The sequence below is a fragment of the Solanum stenotomum genome, chromosome 5 (assembly GCF_019186545.1).
Source record: "Solanum stenotomum isolate F172 chromosome 5, ASM1918654v1, whole genome shotgun sequence".
In the NCBI taxonomy this organism is placed as follows: Eukaryota; Viridiplantae; Streptophyta; class Magnoliopsida; order Solanales; family Solanaceae; genus Solanum; species Solanum stenotomum.
In genome coordinates this window covers 5,446,310-5,465,702 of record NC_064286.1, presented here as the reverse complement: position 1 = coordinate 5,465,702, position 19,393 = coordinate 5,446,310, and the positions used below count along the sequence as shown (strand labels likewise).

The 19,393-nt window shown below is 34.3% G+C and overlaps 4 protein-coding genes across 4 annotated transcripts; 3 read left to right on the top strand and 1 right to left on the bottom strand.

The window, feature by feature from the left end:
- The first annotated feature begins 2,542 nt into the window (after positions 1–2,542).
- Positions 2,543–7,153, top strand: LOC125866045 (nudix hydrolase 15, mitochondrial-like). Its single transcript, XM_049546330.1, has 4 exons — positions 2,543–3,156; positions 4,468–4,610; positions 6,521–6,640; positions 6,720–7,153. The coding sequence occupies exons 1-4, from the start codon at positions 2,742–2,744 to the stop codon at positions 6,942–6,944; spliced, it is 903 nt and encodes a 300-aa protein (XP_049402287.1). The 5' UTR covers positions 2,543–2,741; the 3' UTR covers positions 6,945–7,153.
- Positions 7,154–8,537: 1,384 nt separating this feature from the next.
- LOC125864305 (nudix hydrolase 15, mitochondrial-like) lies at positions 8,538–10,712 on the top strand. Its single transcript, XM_049544222.1, has 4 exons — positions 8,538–8,824; positions 9,372–9,514; positions 10,212–10,331; positions 10,413–10,712. Exons 1-4 carry the CDS (start codon positions 8,587–8,589, stop codon positions 10,614–10,616), a joined length of 705 nt encoding a protein of 234 aa, XP_049400179.1. The 5' UTR covers positions 8,538–8,586; the 3' UTR covers positions 10,617–10,712.
- A 1,736-nt stretch (positions 10,713–12,448) lies between these two features.
- Positions 12,449–15,307, top strand: LOC125864306 (nudix hydrolase 15, mitochondrial-like). The gene is made up of 4 exons (XM_049544223.1): positions 12,449–12,743; positions 13,789–13,931; positions 14,726–14,845; positions 14,926–15,307. Exons 1-4 carry the CDS (start codon positions 12,506–12,508, stop codon positions 15,049–15,051), a joined length of 627 nt encoding a protein of 208 aa, XP_049400180.1. The 5' UTR covers positions 12,449–12,505; the 3' UTR covers positions 15,052–15,307.
- A 395-nt stretch (positions 15,308–15,702) lies between these two features.
- LOC125864304 (magnesium-chelatase subunit ChlI, chloroplastic) lies at positions 15,703–19,019 on the bottom strand. Its single transcript, XM_049544220.1, has 3 exons — positions 18,821–19,019; positions 18,044–18,162; positions 15,703–16,915 (listed from the first exon to the last, which is right to left on the bottom strand). Exons 1-3 carry the CDS (start codon positions 18,933–18,935, stop codon positions 15,866–15,868), a joined length of 1,284 nt encoding a protein of 427 aa, XP_049400177.1. The 5' UTR covers positions 18,936–19,019; the 3' UTR covers positions 15,703–15,865.
- Positions 19,020–19,393: the final 374 nt, after the last annotated feature.

Below are 19,393 nucleotides of genomic sequence, written 5' to 3'. Positions count from 1 at the left end.
TTTTAGATTTTAATTATGAGTTATACCTACATTAAATATGATCAATTACCTATGTTGTACCTAAAGAGACTTGAACTGAAACCTTCGATTAAAGATGAACCTTTCTACTTGATCGTAGATGAAAATTAATTTGACATATTGACTCCGTCCATTTTCACTTGTCGGGTATTGATTTGCCTTCATACCCCTTAAAGGAGTAATAAATCGAATAACAATTTTACTATATCGTCTTTTGAATATACGAAATTTAATATTTTGAAAAATGACAATAGTTAATAATAATACTCTATATGTTCCTAATTACTTGTCCACTTTTCTTTTTTTAGTTGTCATTAATTGCTTCTCCATTTTGACAAATCACGAAATGACAATTTTTTCTTACCTATTAGACCCTCAATTAATTATTTTGAAAAAGATAGAACTTTTTGAAAACCTTAAGTTTTTAATTCATCTACTTCATAATTAATAGAGGTAAAATGGTAAACTCACTATGTCAATAATTATTTTTTTAATAGGTGTGTGTCAATTCAAAAGTGGATAAGTAATTAGGGACACAGGGAGTAGTAAATAAGATCTTAAGTGATAAATTATCTCTTAATTTTTCAAACGGAATAAGTAAAAGTAAACATTTATTTTTCGTATAGTAAACACACAAAAGTGAACTCAAAAAGTAATCTAAAAGTCTCGAAATAGACGGTATACAAAGGCGGAGCTATAATTGACGAAAGCTCTAATCAATTGAATGTATATATCATTGAGTCGGAATTTTTACCATGAAAATTCAACATATGAAAAAAAACAAACGCACGAATAAATCAAAAGAATTTAACATGAGTATTATATATACCACAAACAATAATTTTAATACACAATGTAAATTAGCACCGAAGGAGACTCAAATGAATCTCTTACCCCCAAATAGCTTTACTTCTAATATTCTTTATCGAAAAATTATATTACTTATATTATCGATCAAATATTACTTTTTATGCTACCACTACTTGCATATGCTTTTCTTGTTAAGCTATGATGACACACATGACAAGCAAACCCCAATAAGGTTGAAGTACAGAGTTCAATGATACATCACAATGAATTGACATGTGGAGAGATCCCACCTTTTATTGTTTAGTCTGAATCTCAAACTTCTTTTTTTCTTAAAAAAATTTCCTATCCAATGTTTCGATGTTCGATGTATCTCATAGGGCCTTAATTAGGAGGAAACGTTTCATGCTAAGAATTTTTCATATTCATAATTCAAATTCAAGACTGTTAATTTAAAAAAATAATAATTATTTATTGCACCACATTTCAAAATTGACAAGAAATTCATAGCATAATATTTTCTTTAACTTTAGAAAAATATTACTAGGTGTGATATGATGTAAATTTCTAAATATCCTTTTTGAAAAAATTGAAAATTGTATAAAAAAAATATTAAACATAGTTTAAAAGTTTGTAAGCTATTAAAAACATTATACAATAGTTTCAATTATCAACAAAATTAGAAAAATCTCAAATTCGAAATCTAATATTATCCAAAAGGAAATTTTCATTAGATGCTACATGTGTTGCAATAGAGTGTTAATAAGACACATTCTTACCTAAGTCATTTATTCATTTGCTTCATATTTTTCTTTTCAAATCCATCAGCGATAGAGGAGTTTAGGCATGATTCCGACATGTGCATTGTTTCAAAAGATCACGCTTATACAAGAAGAGAGTGAACATTTGTCTAGGCCCTCTTGAGTTACATGAAGGATGTATATTTTCTCTTTGTACAAAAAATATCCTCTACTATTAGGAATGAAATAACAACATATTAAATTTATCAAGAACACTTCCTTTACAATGTAAATTTTGTTAGACACTGAAAAAAAAATTAACTATTAAGTATACTAAATTGTTGTTATATTCAACCATGATCAAAAGATTTTTTTTTCGTTTGAACTCTTATTTGGGAGGTTGGTATCTATTTAATTTCGTTCTTCACAAGATTTTTAACTCTCATAGAATAGATAAAAATTGTGTGAAAAATGATCTTTGCATAGTATTTACTCCCATATTTGCTAGATAATTTGTTTTCACCTTTTTATAACTATGTTGAAAGAGAAGTTACCTTGATCTTTATGTATGTCAATTATTTAATAATGTGTCAAATTAAGCTAAAACGTTCTATTTTTGTAATTTAGAAAAAAGCTTTAAGTCAATATCAATCCTCGATCAAATTTAGAAATAAATTACATGAACGGATTACCTATAAATAGACGAAACTAATTCTTTGATGATTTATTTATTTTGAGTTTAATTACTAAGGGATCGTTTGGTAAAGCGTATTAGTAAAAATAATTTAATGATTGATCTCACAAAATTAAATATAACTATCTTTATTTTTTTGAAACTCCAAAATAATTTGCAATAGACAAGTCCAATACAACGTGCTCGACTTAGATTACATTGAAAAAAAAATCATTCTAAATTACACCTTCCAAATTAATAGAGCCAACTCGAAGTTTTAAAAGACCATTTGATAGCGAATTAGAAGTTAAGTTATTTATATATTAATTTTCGTAAGTATAATATCATATTTAACACACCAAATATTTTCCTTAAAAAGTTCACAAATTATTGAAGAAAAATAATAATTGTTGAGCTTGATTTGAGATTTAAAAAGTATGATTTACTTTTTTGATAAACCCAATACGAATTTATATTGAAATTTATTAACTATGAAATGAAAAATGCTATCTTCAATTCGAAGATTGTCAATTTTTTCAATTTCATCATTTCAATCTCCAATTTCACTTCGCAAATTGATCATAATGGATTCTTCATCTTCATCATTAGTTGATAAATCTTCTCAGAAATTGTTTGCTTTAGCTCAACAATTGCGTCTATACAAACCCCCACCGCCATCACCATTTGGGGACGATGATGAAGCTGATGCTGATTTCGAGGAGCAGAAATTGGAAGAAAGGGTAGGGAAGGTTGTTTCCCAATTGGGTTTTCAAGAATCGGTAACCCCAGTGTCTGTTGTGCAGAAAGAAAGATTTAAACCCAAAAGAGCTGCTGTTTTGATCTGTTTATTTGAAGGGGTTGATGGGGAACTTCGGGTTATTCTTACTAAGAGGTCTTCCAAGCTTTCTACTCACTCCGGTTAGTGAACCTTAGACATTTTTTGTAGAAACTTATGGGTGGGAGGCGGAGTCAAAATTTGAAGTTTATGAGTTCTGAACTCGATACAGAACCCGTATCACAGTTATTTATACATATTCAATTTGAAGCTTATACTGTAGCTCCGCCCCTGATCATAGTTTAGTGTGGTTTTGGTAAATTGTATGCAGAACAAGTAATTTATCTTAAATGATAGTTTTTTTTTAGTATTGGGATGAAATGGGTCTGAATTGATTTGATATGTGATTTGATGCATGTAGTTGATATTGTCGATGGTAATAGTGTGGTTTTGATGTTTGTTTGGAACTTTAGTCAGCACAATGGATTCTGCTGAGCTACAATGTATTTTGTCTTATCTTAAGGCAGATTCTTGTGTGTGTTTTGCTTGTTAAAATAGTGTGTAGTTTCTATTAGATTATGAAGAGGATTGTAGTTTGCAATTGGTAATAAAGATGTTTAGTCTATCTGATATCCTTGTAACTGTATATTGTGTTGAAATTCTTGGGCCGTAGGTGAGAAGATAGGTTATGGTTGTTGATTGATCGTTATAGTGTAGTGGGATTTTGGTAGATTATATGCAGAACTTGTAATTTATCTTAAAGGATAGTTTTTTTTAGTATTGGGCTGAAATGGGTCCGAATAGAATGGTTTGGATATAGAGGTGAAGGATTTTCATAAGGCAACTCCAAATAGTTTCTCGGATTGAGATGTAGTTGATTGATTTCTTTGATAAGTGATTGTGATTTGGTACATGAAAGAGGTATGTAGTTTATATTGTCGATGGTGATAGTGTGGTTTGATCTTTGTTTAGATGTAAGTCTTGAAATATGTACCATTTTCTTTTAGATTATTAAGAGGGATTATAGTTCATCATTGGTAATGAGATGTTTGCTCTATCCTATATCTCTGTTCTGTCCATTGATTTCACAGTGTTAAATTGATAAGCTGGCATAACGGTTTAATTTTTAGCTTGTTTTTTCTTTTTTTCTATAGATTGTGGTTGGATGCTTCTGAAAACCAGTTTGATATATGTATGTGTTGCTGCTAAAAATGTTGTTGCTTGGATGTTTAGTCAAATTACTATCTTTCTTGTGATTGAAATTTTGGGGCTTGCAAATTTCTCTAATTGAGCCTCATTTTTGTTTATTCAAGATATGAACTGTCTATAATCTTTTCACCAAATTGCTTAAAGTATTTGTAGTTAATATTTTCTGTTGTTGCTACTGTCCTGTGCTATGTTCTCTAATACTGTGCTAAGGCTAGCTGATTTTACCTAAAATGCTATTCATGCAGGTGAAGTCGCATTGCCTGGAGGAAAAGCAGAAGAAGGAGATGCAAGCGATGCTGATACTGCAACCAGAGAAGCAAAGGAGGAGATAGGACTAGATCCTTCATTGGTTAATGTTGTGACTTGCCTTGAGCCATTCTTGTCTAAGGTATGAGGATATCATCTATAATAGTTTGCAGTTTGCTCCAAAAAAAAAAAAAAATCTATAATAAGATAAACTGTAGTCTGTGAAGAAACCTTGGGTGGATGTCATCATAGCTTGGTTGAAAGACAACTTGCATCCTAACTATCTTGGAAACCGCATGAATTTTATCAAAAAATTTGCTTGTTTAGATAAATGATAAGAGAGATGTATCTGGAATGTAATGGTGAATCTGCTTTGAAAATCTTCACTGTTCTCCGTGCTAGCCGGTTGATGAATTTAGTATGGACGACACACTTCCATAAGGCCCAATTTCTTCAACAAGATAAATCTATTTAGAGCTTTCTTCCACGGGGGAGATGTTCTCTACTGACGTTAGAACTATGTTAATTTAGCCTTGATATCCTCAAGCACGTGTAGCATTTGACTGTGCGTTCTTTCCTTCTATAACATATTGTACTGTCTCCTGCAAATCTTCAATAATTCAGGTTATCTGATAAGTTCGTGTTATATTTAACAGTACAAGTTGATACTTTCAAATCATTAGCTGAACATGGAACCAAAGAAGCCTTATAAATGAGATTTTGAAATGTTATATCAGAAGAATGAAACAATCCTGTTCACTGTTTCTTCCTTCTAAGTCCAACTTAAAAATCACCGGGTTTTACGTGTGCCAGATTTATAGATCTCTTGGCGTCTTAAAAGAGCAGTGTTGCAGTTAATGTACATCTAAAGAGAAAGACATTACATGTACTTTTCTTGTATTATCAATTATGCTAATACTAATTTAGGTTGCTGTAATTTTGTACGCATCTTTGGTATACCTATTGCATTCCAAGTTTTTGTGGTGGTATGAGTATTCAGGTGCTGTTTTTAATGTTGTAAGCTTAGTTAATCTACTGCATATATTTTTGAGCTGCACAGAACAGAGAACAGTTATTTTTCTCCTCCCAAAGCAAGTTAGCACTTTTACCATTCAGCAATAAAGCTAATCAATATCCAGAGAAAAACACAACTGGATAGCATAAATGTACACTTTCCAAAACTACTTAAAAGATGCTACAGATCTCAGAATTAGACTTTCAAGAGTATCAATAACCAAATCTAAAATACTTATTTAAAAAGATCAAATATTGCTGTTGGATGAGAATTGAATTTGAAAAATATTAATCGTCTTAGGACGGAGCGAGTTGATGAAGGTGATCAATGTCGATATCTTAATTAAAGCATTCCACTCTTTTCTAGTAGACTTTTGAAATATCAACCATTTCCTTCATTCATAAGTACCGGGTAACTCTTGTCCATCAAGAGTCCACTGAAGAAATCACCTAATGCTTTTGCCTCCTCTAGAATCTGTAATCTTTTGACACTTCATGGTTCTCAAACCACTTGATGGACTACTAGGCCACACCCTTGGGTGCAGATTATAGAGGTGTTTTTACCTCTCTTGCATCCAACTTCATTATCATTAAATCCACACCCTTGGGCGCGGATTATTGAGGTGTTATTACCTCTCTGGCATCCAACTTTATCATTTACAACTTTCAGAACCATTTTCCTTCCAAAAAAAGGTCCTTGCTTGGTGCGGCTTCTTTTGCCTGTCTTTTAGTAGCAAGAAGTTTATATGTGGATATCTTGAGGAAATCTTTGGTGGACCTCATTTAAGATTTATGTGTAGTTAGCTCATTCGTTGTATTCAGTCTTTACCTAGTTTTCTTGTCTCAAACTTAGTACTGGTTTTGCATTATGCGACAGTGACCCCAAATTCTGACCCCGATGAGATTATTATTGGTGCTGAAAATGACCGTGGCACCATTTCACTATCAACGAAACAATGCTGGCTCAAGGATGCTTGATCCCTTTGTACTACCTTTAGCTTGTGCGCATATTTCTAATACATTTTGTTATTTATGCAGCATCTTCTTAGAGTAATTCCCGTGATTGGGATTCTTTCCAATAAAAAGGAATTCAATCCCACTCCTAATGTTTCTGAAGTAGAAGCAGTTTTCGATGTCCCATTGGAGATGTTTCTCAAGGTTTGTACTCGTGAACATTTCCTTCCGTAGGTCACACGAATAAGTTTCTTGGATACTTAAGCGCAATGTCTTTATGCAGGATGAGAATAGGAAATCAGAAGAAAGAGAATGGATGGGCGAAAAGTATTTGATTCATTTGTTCGACTACGAGATGGACGACAAGAAATACTTGATCTGGGGTTTAACTGCTGGGATTTTGATTAGAGCAGCATCAGTTGTGTACCAGAGACCACCTGCATTCTTGGAACAAAATCCTAAATTCAAGCTCCCTAAGGTAGTGGACAAGAATACTACAATGAGTTAAACTGTAATTGATCATTTTTTTTCTTGTATAAGCCAGCTTGTGTCAGAAATTAAATGCATTACAATCGAGTATTGAGTATTGTGTATTCTTCTAACCATATGATGTAATAACAGAATTTAAGACCATGAATAATAAATTTTACAGCATTTTCCCCTCTCAAATATGTGCACAGTGGAATATTAAGGCCCTATATAAAGCTTTTTCTTTTAGTTTTTTTCATTGAGTGTTTGATATCCGCTTTAGAGCCTGATTAATTCGGATTTGCCTTGGAAAGCCCCACTTGGAGGAAAGTGCTCCCATCAAAGACGACTTATGTATCATGAGCCTGGTTTGTTCAACCCAAGTGTTGGAGTTCCTGAGCACAACTTTGCTTCCTCATTCTTCTGTATCAAGAATGATCCAATTGAATCTTCTGAAGCTGATATGTAAAATTTAAGGGGCTCGGATTTGCCTTGGAAAGCCCCACTTTGGAGGAAAGTGCTCCCATCAAAGACGACTTCTGCATCTTGAGCCTTTTTTGTTCAACCCAAGCGTTGGAGTTTCAGAGCACATTCTACCTTTGCTTCCTCATTTCTTTTGTATCAAGAATGATCAAATTGAATCTTTTGAAGCTAATATGTAAAATCTCAAGGGCTCAAAAGAGGCTCATTTATGCTAGTCAAATTAGTACTTGTGCGGTCGCTTTGGCCATGTAAAAAGTGGGATACTTTCCCAACTTCTTTGGCACTCTTGTTAGGCATCAAATTTCCTAATTTATCTCGTATCTCATATCTCAGAGCAACGCTCCACTATATGTGGACCGAGAGGATTCTAATTTGAGACTTCTAATTTAAAAAAGTAAAGTAGTTACTACTATATCAACAAGAATTGGTTTCATTTCTGGTGAGGCTACCTTGGCCATAAAGGGTGTGCCAGCCAACTAACCAACCAACCAATAAATGACAGCATCTGCCATCACCTAATTAATTGGAGATATCTTTTAAAATGATGGAAAATACTTGCCACGTTTGTCCCGACTCATGTATGTATTTTAATTAATAGTGTATTATAAATTTTAAATTTTGAAGTCATCTCACTTTTCTGACGTGAATATAATCATGTATAATTTATAAGCTTTTCGTGTACTCAAAAGAATATAATTCAAATGAAGTATATGCCTTCATAGTATTATTTATTGTCACGAAATTATGTTAAAATAGTTGAGATCAACTATTTTTAATTAAAGGTTTTTTTTTTGAAATTGAGTCCGGAAATAGAGAATTTTGAAGCCTTCTATCTCTAAATAAATTTATTTGATATAAATCTGAATTAGTTGAATCAACAATTTTTAAATATCAAATGATCAAATTAACCTCCTAACACAGTTAAAAGAACTACACCTTCATCTAGCCACCGAAATAGAAAAAGAAAAAAAAAAGATGGATTAACAGTAATCGAATCAAAATTTTCATTAAGAAATTTAAAATATAATCAAGAAAACACACAAAAAGTTGAATGAGATATACATTAAAAACAATATTTTTAACCATAGTGTAATTTTCCGAATTCGGAATCCCTGAGCCCTTACTAACTCCGTGATGCTTTTTATAAGCTTTTAGAACAACACACTTCCCATTTCTCCTTTCTCCTTCTCAGTGCCCAAATGTCATCTAACAGATCAAAGAGCCTTGTGAAATTAGCTGAAAGACTTCGTCTTTATAACCCTATAAGTACCCAAAGTTCAAAAATTCAAGAATTTGTTCCCAAAAATCAAGAATTGGGGATAAACCCAATGCCTAAATCAAACAGGGCTGCAGTTTTGGTGTGTCTATTTGAAGATCCACAAGGCCATCTTCGTGTAATCCTCACCAAAAGAGCTTCCACACTTTCTTCACACTCTGGTAACTATTTGATTTGTTGAAGTTAAATTTGTACAATGCTGTTCACTTGGTATTGTAGTAATCAGAGATGGATTCATGATTTGAAGTTTATGAATACTATTATAATGTTAATTGGGATCATTTTTATATTTGGAAGCTCTTTTAACTTTACCCCCTTAGGGATCGTTTGATAGTTGGTTTAGATGTGAGTTGTGTAAGTATTAAATTCTGTATAAGTAATGGTACGTTTGGTGGTTAAGACGTAAGTTATTCATGTGTAGCATAATATATATAGATTTGCTCATAACTAATTCCTACATTACTTATACTTGCATAACTCTAACCAGCTACCAAACAATCCCTTAATGATATGATGTTATAGAAATGTGATGACATATTTTAAGACTATAGCTTTTAGTGGCATCTCAAATTTTAAGAATATTTGCTAATTGAGCTAATTAACCCCTTTTTGCAACGTTCAATACCTGGGATACCCTTCTCCTCTCTCAGGGCTCGAACTTGTAACTTACGACACAAATCTTTCAACCTCTCACTTTAATGTTTTTAGGTGAAGTTGCTTTGCCCGGTGGGAAAGTAGAAGAAGGTGATGCTGATGACATTGAGACAGCATTGAGGGAGGCTGAGGAGGAGATCGGATTAGACCGTTCACTTGTAGATGTTGTCACTGTTCTTGAATCCTTTACCAACAAGGTAATGCATTTGTCTTCATTTGAGTCTTACATTATATTGTGTTCATGCCCTTTTATGGTTTCTCAGCTCCGTAAATATTAATGACAAGTAGGGACAGAGTTGATACTACAAGCACGTCTCTTTGTATCGAACGTGAAGGGATCAAATTTCATGGAACATATATATGCCAAGAACAGTAAGAACAACAATAGTAACACAATGGTACTAAGTAATCAGTTGTTGAGAGAGCACTGTGCAAAATTAGACATGACATTTTAGGTTTCATGTTGGAAAACCGACAAAGAAAGAGTAATGGAACTTTGTATCTATGTTGCTCAGACTCTTTGAAAATACAACTGGTATGCATTGGATCCTCCAAAAGCTTTGTATTTTTGAAGTATCCAACACAGGTAGGGCAATACTTTTGTAGGGTCTAAGCAACGCAGCTTTTTATCATACTCAAATCCATCACACAATCGACACTGCAGCCAAAGTCTTGTTTACCTCAAGAGAAGTTAAGAAAGAGTCTAACTGAAGTATCGGGTTGCAAGTTTCAAATGCTTCAGTTTCATTTTGTGGAACGTTATTCTCCATAGTACAGTTCTACTGCATTGATGCTTACCTTTTGAAATCTGTTCTGTCTTAACCATCTTGTTAAAATTTGGTCCTATAAGATTTATATGATCTGTGCTCAAATTGGTGTTTCATTTTTCCTCAGAAGGGAATAACGGTGATTCCTGTCGTGGGGATACTTTGGGACCGGAACACATTCAACCCGTTGATAAATACTGCAGAAGTGGCAGCACTGTTTGATGCACCTCTAGAGATGTTTCTCAAGGTTAGTAAGTCTAAAAACTCCCTTTCTTGTTTACGTGTTTCGTCTCCAGTTGCTCTTACGATAACATATTGGTTGATTTAGGATGAGAATCGACGAGAACAAGAACGTGAATACATGGGAGATGAATATGTACTGCATTTCTTTGATCATGAAACAGAGAATGAGAAGTATATAATATGGGCTATAACTGCTGGCATTTTGATTAAAGCTGCATCGATCGTGTACCAACGTCCCCCTGATTTTCAAGAACGAACACCTAGATTCTGGAGTAGAAATCGCCAATGAAAGACGTTATTGCCAAATCTCTCTCTCTCTCTCTCGAGTTGTCCTTCGAACTTGGAACCTTTAACATAGTTTCGTCTTGTCTATGGTGTTTTGCTTTATCCGAAATTATATTATGTTCATCTTATGCAAACTCTCCCATATGTTTGAGCGGGCTTTCCAGCTTCAAATTTATCTTCAAATATCTGTTTGATTTTGAAATTTAATTTGATACTCAAATGCTTGTACTCATGAAAATTTAGTACATTTATTTCATTCCAATAATCCACAAAGCATATGAATTTAAAACCACAAACAAAAGCTCTTGATATATAATAAATAATAAATACACTTCTTCAGCTATTCAAAAGTTTTTATTGGTTTCTTAATCTTACATATATGAAGGAGTAATATGAACAAATATGAATTTGAGTATTGATATTTTAAGATAAAATTTACATATTCGAAAACTATCCACGAAAAAACACACAATCATCATTTGTAACATTCTTCATCAAACTCATGGATGACTAATGACTAGCGAGGTACCATCCCGTTGAACCGCCGCGATTCTTCTCGTAACAAAATCTCTCTATCGTGAAAAACTTTGTCAATGTCTAATGTTATATCAACGACAATCTCGAAATCTTTAAGACCTTTCTTAGATGTATTTGCAATAACTACGCATATTTTGCGTATCATATCTTGTATGATTTTGTCACAACGATTATTATCAAAGTATTCCTCGTCCATATCATCGAGATTTCTTTGAATGACATTGTAAAACATGTCATGTGATATGTATTCAGTAGGGTTGACTTTGAAACAAAGTGATTTGGTATTATTTCGATTATAAAACCAATGTTGTTCATGAATATGAATATTAAATTGAATGGTTAAAGGTGGTAAAGAAGAAAAATGAGAAGTGATGATATATTTTATATCAATATTTGTGTTAATATTAGAGGAGATAATATCGGAGTATTCTAAAGTATTTTCCATGTTGAAAGTAATTTTATGTGAATTAAACAAAGAAGATGGTCTCAATATATTCTTATATATAGTTAAAAATAAAAATCATTGACCTATTTTGTAATTGATAGGGAAAGGGTAATTAATTGAATTTTCCTTTTCCCTTTGGGTAATTGTTTTGTATTTAAATTGGAGTTTACCTTTTTGTGCACGGCAAATACATAATAATTTTGTATTATTAGGTTAACTTACTCGTAATGATAAATAATTCTTTATAATAAATATAATTGGTAGCTTAAAAAATAGAGTAAAATTATAAGTAGATTGATTGTGTAGAACACTTAAGGGTGTGTTTGGTAGGAAGAAATATTAAGTGTTTTTTTTTTTTTTGAAAATAAGTGGTTTAAAAGAAAACATTGTTTCGAAGCATTTAATATAATCTTGGCAAACAATTGACAATGAACTTGACCCGAGACTTGCACAATCCCAACCCTGGCTCTCACCCCGAACCTAATCTGATACTCGATTCATGAACCCGACTTGAGATCTTGACCTTGTCTCAAGACCCGACTTCTAACTCCCAACCTCTACACCAAACTAGTCTCTCGATCTGAACTCCAACCCCATACTTGAGACCCAACTTCTAATCGTGATGCCCAAATTCTGATCGTGACTTCAACCTGAGACCCTGACTCCTAGCACCCCGAACCTCGACACCAACTTATGACCCTACCTTGACTTGACTTTGGGTCAGGATTTGGATTGCTTGGTTAAGGATCCGAGTTAAGTTTGTTGGTTGGATAATAATTTTTTTTATTAATAAAAAATTTCAACCAATAAGAAGCTATCACATATGAAATAAAAAATCCCAATTTTCAGTCTTCTTTTGGATTATAATCATTTCCCTACCTAAATCATTTTTCCTCTTTTTCAGTGCCCAAATGGCATGTAACAGATCAGAGAGACTGATGAAATTAGGTGAAAGGCTTCGTCTTTATAACACTATAAATACCCAAATTCAAGAATTTGTTCCCAAAAATCAAGAATTGGGAGTAAACCAAATACCTAATAACACTAATTCAAACAGGGCTGCAGTTTTGGTATGTCTATTTGAAGACTCACAAGGACATCTTCGAGTAATCCTCACCAAAAGAGGTTCCACACTTTCTTCACACTCCGGTAAGTATTTTGCGAGTTTTATACATGAACTATTATAAGATGTTTCGACAAGTGTTTTGATAAATATCTGGTGATAGTTCAAGTAGGAAACTTGTAACCGCGGTAGGTTAACTAAGTTAAAACCTATTTTAGAGAACTTTTGATATTATTATTATTGTTATTATTTACTCCCTTCATCCTATTTTATGGGAGGTAGTTTGACTCGGCATGAAGTTTAAGAAAGACGGGATGATTTTTAAAACTTGTGGTTCAAAATCAATGATAGAAATTTGTGTGGCTGTAAATCATTTTATTAAGAGTAAAATAGACATTTATAGTTAAATTTGTTACTTAATATAGAAATGTATCATTCTTTTTGGGACGGACTAAAAAAGAAAGTAAGTCACATAAATTGAAACAAAGGAAGTATATGTATTTTTGACTCATTACTTACTTTTATTTTATTTTGTATAATTAGGATATGAAATGAGTTTAAATGAAATAGTAAGGGTTCATATAGATAAGTTCAACTTATTTGAGACTCAGACATAGTTATTGTGATAAAGAAATGGGTTTTGGGGCCTAACTCAACCTTAAAAGCTAACTCATGGTGGGAAAACTGTCCAAGACCGTATAAGGAAACCAAGGATCCATCTGTGAGAAATATATACGAAAAATATTNGTCCAAGACCGTATTAGGAAACCAAGGATCCATCCATGACCGACGTGGGAGAGTCAGTTGCCCAATCAAATAAACGCCATATATAATGAAACATCGAGATTGCATCAATCAAACATAGGTCTCATGTAAACCTGTCCACCAAGGCTGGAGGTCTGAGTCTAACTTTGGGAATAACATGATTGCCAGTCGAGAAACCCGTCTGGAGCTGATCCATTCGGCCAATCGCAACATTTGAAACTCAAGGATGATGGGCTTCTCCTTTGTCGTTCTCCACTTAAAGACTGAATTTAGTTCGCTTGGCTCAAGGCTCGAATTTGTGACCTAAGATACAAGTCCCTCAACCTTTGCAGATTGAGCTTAACCCTTCATTTTTAATGTTTTTAGGTGAAGTTGCTTTGCCTGGTGGAAAAGTAGAAGAAGGTGATGCCGATGACATTGAGACAGCACTGAGGGAGGCTGAGGAGGAGATTGGATTAGATCGTTCACTTGTAGATGTTGTCACTGTTCTTGAATCCTTTACCGCCAAGGTAATGCATTTGTCTCCATTAGCTTCATTTGAGCCATATTATTTTGTGCTCATGCCCTTTTAAGGTAGGGGTAAGGTCTGCGTACACTCTATATTGTGCTTTTAAGGTTCCTCAGCAGCATGGATATTGATGGCCAGTAGGGACAGAGTTGATAATACAAACCCGTTTTCTTATATCAAAGTTGAAAGGATCAAACTTTGTGGATATATATGCCAAGAACAGTAGTAACAACAACAATAATTATACAATGATACTAAGTAATCAGTTGTCGAGAGCATTGTGGAAAACAGATTTCTTGTTCAAAACCCCAAAAAGAAAGACTAATGAAACTTTTTCTATCAAGTCTAATGTAGATTAGCTGATACTGGATGTCATACTCATGTCCATCACACAATCGACACTGCAACCGAAGCTTTGCTTACCTCAAGAGAAGTTAAAAAGAGTCTAATCGAATGACGGTTCTTGAAATTCTTTTTGAGCACTTGCATTAAACAGGAGAAGCAATGGTCATACAAACAAACGTCTAGCTGAATGTCTAGTCGATGATCTACTGATTTTCTGTCATTTCTACTTAGAGTTTAAGTGATCTGTTACATTTTTCGGAACTTATCTTGATCAATGCTTAGCTGGTATAAGAAGTTACAGTTGCAAGTTTCAAATGCAAACTATTCGTGTGCATTGAGGCTTAGCCTATGAAATCTTTCGTTTCTTGATCATCGTGTTAAAACTTGGTCCTGGTCCTATAAGATTTATATGATCTGGGCTCAAATTGGTGTTCTTTCTTTTTTTCTCAGAAGGGAATTACAGTGATTCCAGTTGTAGGCATACTTTGGGACCGGAACGCATTCAACCCGTTAATAAATACTGCAGAAGTGGCATCAATATTTGATGCACCTCTAGAAATGTTTCTTAAGGTTAGTAAGTCTACAAACTCCCTTTTCGTTTACAAGTTTCGTCTTCACTTGCTCTTACAATGACATGTTGGTTTATTTAGGACGAGAATCGACGAGAGCAAGAGTTTGAACACATGGGAGATAAATACGTAATCCATTTCTTTGATCATCAAACAGAGAATGAGAAGTATATCATATGGGGCTTTTACTGCTGCTATTTTGATTAAAGCTGCATCGATTGTGTACCAGCGCCCCCCTGATTTTCAAGATCGAAGGCCGAATTTTTGGAATAGAAGTCGTCAATGAGGGATGTTATTGCCAAATCTTTCGCGGGACTTTTGTCCTTTGAACTTTGAACATAAGAGATAGTCCCTTCAAAATTACATAAATATGTGCCTTCATATGTATTTATAGCCATTGCTCTCTGTGTAACACATCTTAGTTTTAGTAGCATCATTGATAGTGAAAGGAGAGTGTTATTTACATTGCTCCAACTCCAAAAAGTATATTGACGTTATAAATATAAGTAAATAATGGTGGGTTGGGCTAACTTGCGTGCACCTCTTCTATTGCAGTTGATATCAACTTTTTACCTTCCATTAGCACAGGTAGTGTTGGGTAACTTTGTCTTCTAAAGCACAGGTAGATGAAAAGACATTACGTAATGTATTTTGTCTCTGCTGGAACTTGAACCGTAAGAGAGTTCTTTGGTATGAAGGAAGTCATACTCCCACCAAAGATTGACTATGGGGTTCATTTTCGAGTCAGACAAAACGAGGCCAGAGTTAGAACATTAGGAACCTTAGGCCAAAGCAAGGAATGAATAACCAGAGATTGATAATAATCAAATACCAGTAAGTTTAGTTACAGGTAATTCGGAACACATTTCTTAAGCACAGTACAGAGACAATCTTCAGTTTTTACAATTGTCAAATCTTTAAATGATTTGAGAATGGAAAATCAAGACAAAAACAAGTATGTTACTCTATAAAACAGCTTGTGCAGGCAAATCTTACCCAAAGAAGAAAGCCATCTATCTCCTTAGCCGAAAACCTCGTAAAATTTCTCAACAACAAGTAAACCTGAGTCGATAGATTCCAAAGGATCCTTCCTAAGTCTGTGTCTTAAGCAGTTGGGAATGACAGTGGCGATATCTTCTGGGGTTACCTTATCTCTTCCTTTAAGTGCAGCCAATGCTTTTGCTGCTCTGTTAGTGACTATATCACCTCTCAATCCATCGACATTCAGTTCTGCACAGACCTTAGAGATTTTAACACGAAGATCATGATCAATCGTAACAGAAGAAAGCCCGCTCCTGGCTGAGGTGATTTGGCTCTGGAGCTTTTCTTGCTCCCCCTTGTATGATTCCCGGAATTCCTTGGGGTTCTTGTCAAAACGACCTCTTTCCTCGACGATCTTCACTCTCAGCTCTGCATCTCTCACAGTCCCGACTTGGGCATGCATTCCAAATCGATCAAGAAGCTGTGGCCTAAGTTCTCCTTCTTCGGGATTACCTGAACCAATAAGGATAAATCGAGCAGGGTGTGAAATTGATATCCCCTCTCTTTCAACAGTGTTCCATCCTGATGCTGCAGAATCCAAAAGAACGTCTACCAAATGGTCGTCCAAAAGATTAACCTCATCGACATAAAGTATTCCTCTGTTAGCTTTAGCAAGAAGACCAGGCTCGAATGCCTTCACACCCTCGGTAAGAGCTTTCTCAATGTCGATTGTCCCACACACCCTGTCCTCAGTAGCACCTAGTGGTAAATCAACCATGTTGATTTTGGTGAGAGATACAGGAAGCTGCTCTCCCTTCCTCAATTTGTCACGGACTTCAGCGCTCATTACTTCTTGGTCCTCTGGATCTGAATTGAATGGATCACCAGAAATAACTTTTATTTCTGGAAGTAAATCCACCAAAGACCTAACCGTGGTGGACTTCCCAGTTCCTCTATCACCCATAATCATCACGCCTCCAATCTTTGGATCTATTACATTCAGCAAAAGACACAATTTCATCTCATCTTGCCCCACTATGGCGGGAAATGGATACACCGGTCTCTGGCTGTCTTCAGCAAGTTTCTGAGCCTAAAAATTACAACGTAGGTAAAAGCTTATCAATATACTTGGTACAACAACAACAACATATCCAGTGTAGTCCCACAAAATGGGATCCGCGGAGGGTCGAGTGTACGCAGACCTTACCTCTACCTTAGAGGTAGAGAGGTTGTTTCCGATAGACCCTCAGCTCAAGGAAAAACAGTCCAAATCAGTCCCAAAAAGGAATCAATATACTTGGTAAACCCTCCAAAATAAAAAGGGTTGCAAATACATTGCCTTCCAAATAAATCATTTTGCCCAAGTATTGGAACTTTCTAAAAGCTGAACCTAACAAAACTATTTTGAATTTGACTTTGGATGATCCTTGCCCTCAAACTTAATACTCCCCATGAGCTATTTGGTATGACAATCTTTCCTCTTTGGGACATCACAACATGATTGACATCATTTTTGTAAAACTTTTACAATGTTCAAGAACTCGAATACATTAAAATATCCAAAGTAACTCTTATCGAAAACAGTCTCTCTACATCCACAAGGTAATGGTAAAGTCTGCATACACTCTACCCTCCTCAGGCCCCACTTGATGAATTCCACTCCACTGGGTATGTTGTTGTATCCAAAGTTACTCCAATATTGTGTTTTCTTTGTCAAATTGATTTTCAACTCTCCATTTAACATTCATTTCCACCATCAATAATATAATACCTCCCTCCATTTCAATTTGTTTGTCTTACTTACATTTTTAGTCCATTTAATGAAAAAAATGTCTTTACAAATGACATGCTTAAGACCACAAGATTAAAGGGATCTTTAGTTTAAGATCACAAGATTCAAAAGTCTTCTTTTATTTTCTTAAACTCAATGTAGAGTCGAAACAAGACAAACAAATTGAAACGGAGGGAGTAGACAAAGGGACAGTGTCCAAGCTTTTCAGCAAACATCTTATATGCATCTTAATAATCTTCCCACCTCTCACACAATATTGCGTCATACCCTCAACTTAAATTCTGTAAAACTCCACAACCAAACACCAAACCCCACACTATATTCTATAGAAAATAGAAATCTTCCACACAATTTACCCAACTGTTTAGCAAAACACCTGATGAAATTAACATATCAAGTAATACCGAAACGATAAAAAATTGGTACCTGTTCTTGAGCAGGGCTGATTTCAGTTGCAACATTGGAAATTGCCACATGGAATTGGGACCTCCCTTTCTTAACTGGGAGTCTAATTCCTCCATAAAACTTCCTCCCTTGGCTATGTCCTGCAATAACAATGCCCATCAAGTCATACTTAACCCATAAAAATTCTAAACTCATAACCACTACCAAGAATCCAAGAACAACATACCCACAAAGTAGGACCTGGGAAGGGTAGAGCATACACAGTCTTTACCACTACCTCTTCAAGGTATTCCGAAAAACCCTCAACTCAAGCAAGTCAAAGAGGTAATAAAACGAAAAAAAACAAGTGAAGAAACATAACAACGAATAGCAAATCAGTAACAACTATATGCAAGGAACCCTAACAACATCCACAACGTACGATCACCTAAACACAGTAAACCTCATATAATAACGAATACCAAAATCCAAAAACTACCTGAACACACAGTGCTCTACACTACCAATAGTCCAAATTCACACTCTCAAAATCCAATTCAAAGCATAGATATAAAAAAAAATGTAAACACCCACCAAACAGTAGGAACAAAATCAGTACAAAAATATAAATCTTTACAATAAAAAAACACTTACCCATCAAAATTGTAGCTCATAATCAACTACCAAGAACCCAAAAATTCACAAAAAAAACCCAAACCCAATTCAAAGGAAAACAATAAATGACATAATATACAAAAAATTTGAACACCAATAAAAATGCGAACACAATTAGTAGAAAAAACACATTTATTTATATACCTGAAGATGGGAAAAGGGATAAAACAGCAGATTTAGAGGAACGAGCAGAGAAGGGTGTAGAAGCTAAAATTGCTGCTGCTGCTGCTGAAGAAGAAGTTCCTAATAGTGAAGCCATTTCTATGATTCTCAGTGAAGAAGAAGAATTTTTGGCATTAGTGTATTGGTCACTACTTACTACTAACTACTGGCTTGTGTTTGTGTCTTCGGATAAGACGATAGATTTCCGGGTCATATTTTATTGGACTTTCATGGATTCATGGGCTCATGTAATTTGGACTTTATATTTGAGTGGTCTTTTGATCATGACTTTCACATATAACAAACATAAAAATTATATTTGTATGTTATAGTTATAGTTTGCATAATTGCGCTCCATAACAAATTTTATGTTTTCTATGGAGCTTTTGATTTGTATAATTCGCTAGATACATTCAATTTTATACAAATTGTTCAATTTTGTATAAATTCATTTATACATTGCAATTTGTATAATAAGATCTGTATTTGTATAATTATAAGTGTATAGAACGAAAATATATGTATTTGTATTTGTATATACACTTTTCTCTCGTT

Bases quoted from the DNA above. Each gene is read 5' to 3' on its own strand.
- LOC125864305 (XM_049544222.1), top strand. From the start codon at position 8,587: ATGTCATCTAACAGATCAAAGAGCCTTGTGAAATTAGCTGAAAGACTT. The intron at 8,825-9,371 runs GTAACTATTTGA...TAATGTTTTTAG, and splicing joins CACACTTTCTTCACACTCTG to GTGAAGTTGCTTTGCCCGGT. The intron at 9,515-10,211 runs GTAATGCATTTG...ATTTTTCCTCAG, and splicing joins TTGAATCCTTTACCAACAAG to AAGGGAATAACGGTGATTCC.
- LOC125866045 (XM_049546330.1), top strand. From the start codon at position 2,742: ATGCTATCTTCAATTCGAAGATTGTCAATTTTTTCAATTTCATCATTT. The intron at 3,157-4,467 runs GTTAGTGAACCT...CTATTCATGCAG, and splicing joins CAAGCTTTCTACTCACTCCG to GTGAAGTCGCATTGCCTGGA. The intron at 6,641-6,719 runs GTTTGTACTCGT...GTCTTTATGCAG, and splicing joins CATTGGAGATGTTTCTCAAG to GATGAGAATAGGAAATCAGA.
- LOC125864306 (XM_049544223.1), top strand. From the start codon at position 12,506: ATGGCATGTAACAGATCAGAGAGACTGATGAAATTAGGTGAAAGGCTT. The intron at 12,744-13,788 runs GTAAGTATTTTG...TAATGTTTTTAG, and splicing joins CACACTTTCTTCACACTCCG to GTGAAGTTGCTTTGCCTGGT. The intron at 13,932-14,725 runs GTAATGCATTTG...TTTTTTTCTCAG, and splicing joins TTGAATCCTTTACCGCCAAG to AAGGGAATTACAGTGATTCC.
- LOC125864304 (XM_049544220.1), bottom strand. From the start codon at position 18,935: ATGGCTTCACTATTAGGAACTTCTTCTTCAGCAGCAGCAGCAGCAATT. The intron at 18,163-18,820 runs GTATATAAATAA...TTGTTATTGCAG, and splicing joins ATCCCTTTTCCCATCTTCAG to GACATAGCCAAGGGAGGAAG. The intron at 16,916-18,043 runs GTACCAATTTTT...TGTAATTTTTAG, and splicing joins TCAGCCCTGCTCAAGAACAG to GCTCAGAAACTTGCTGAAGA.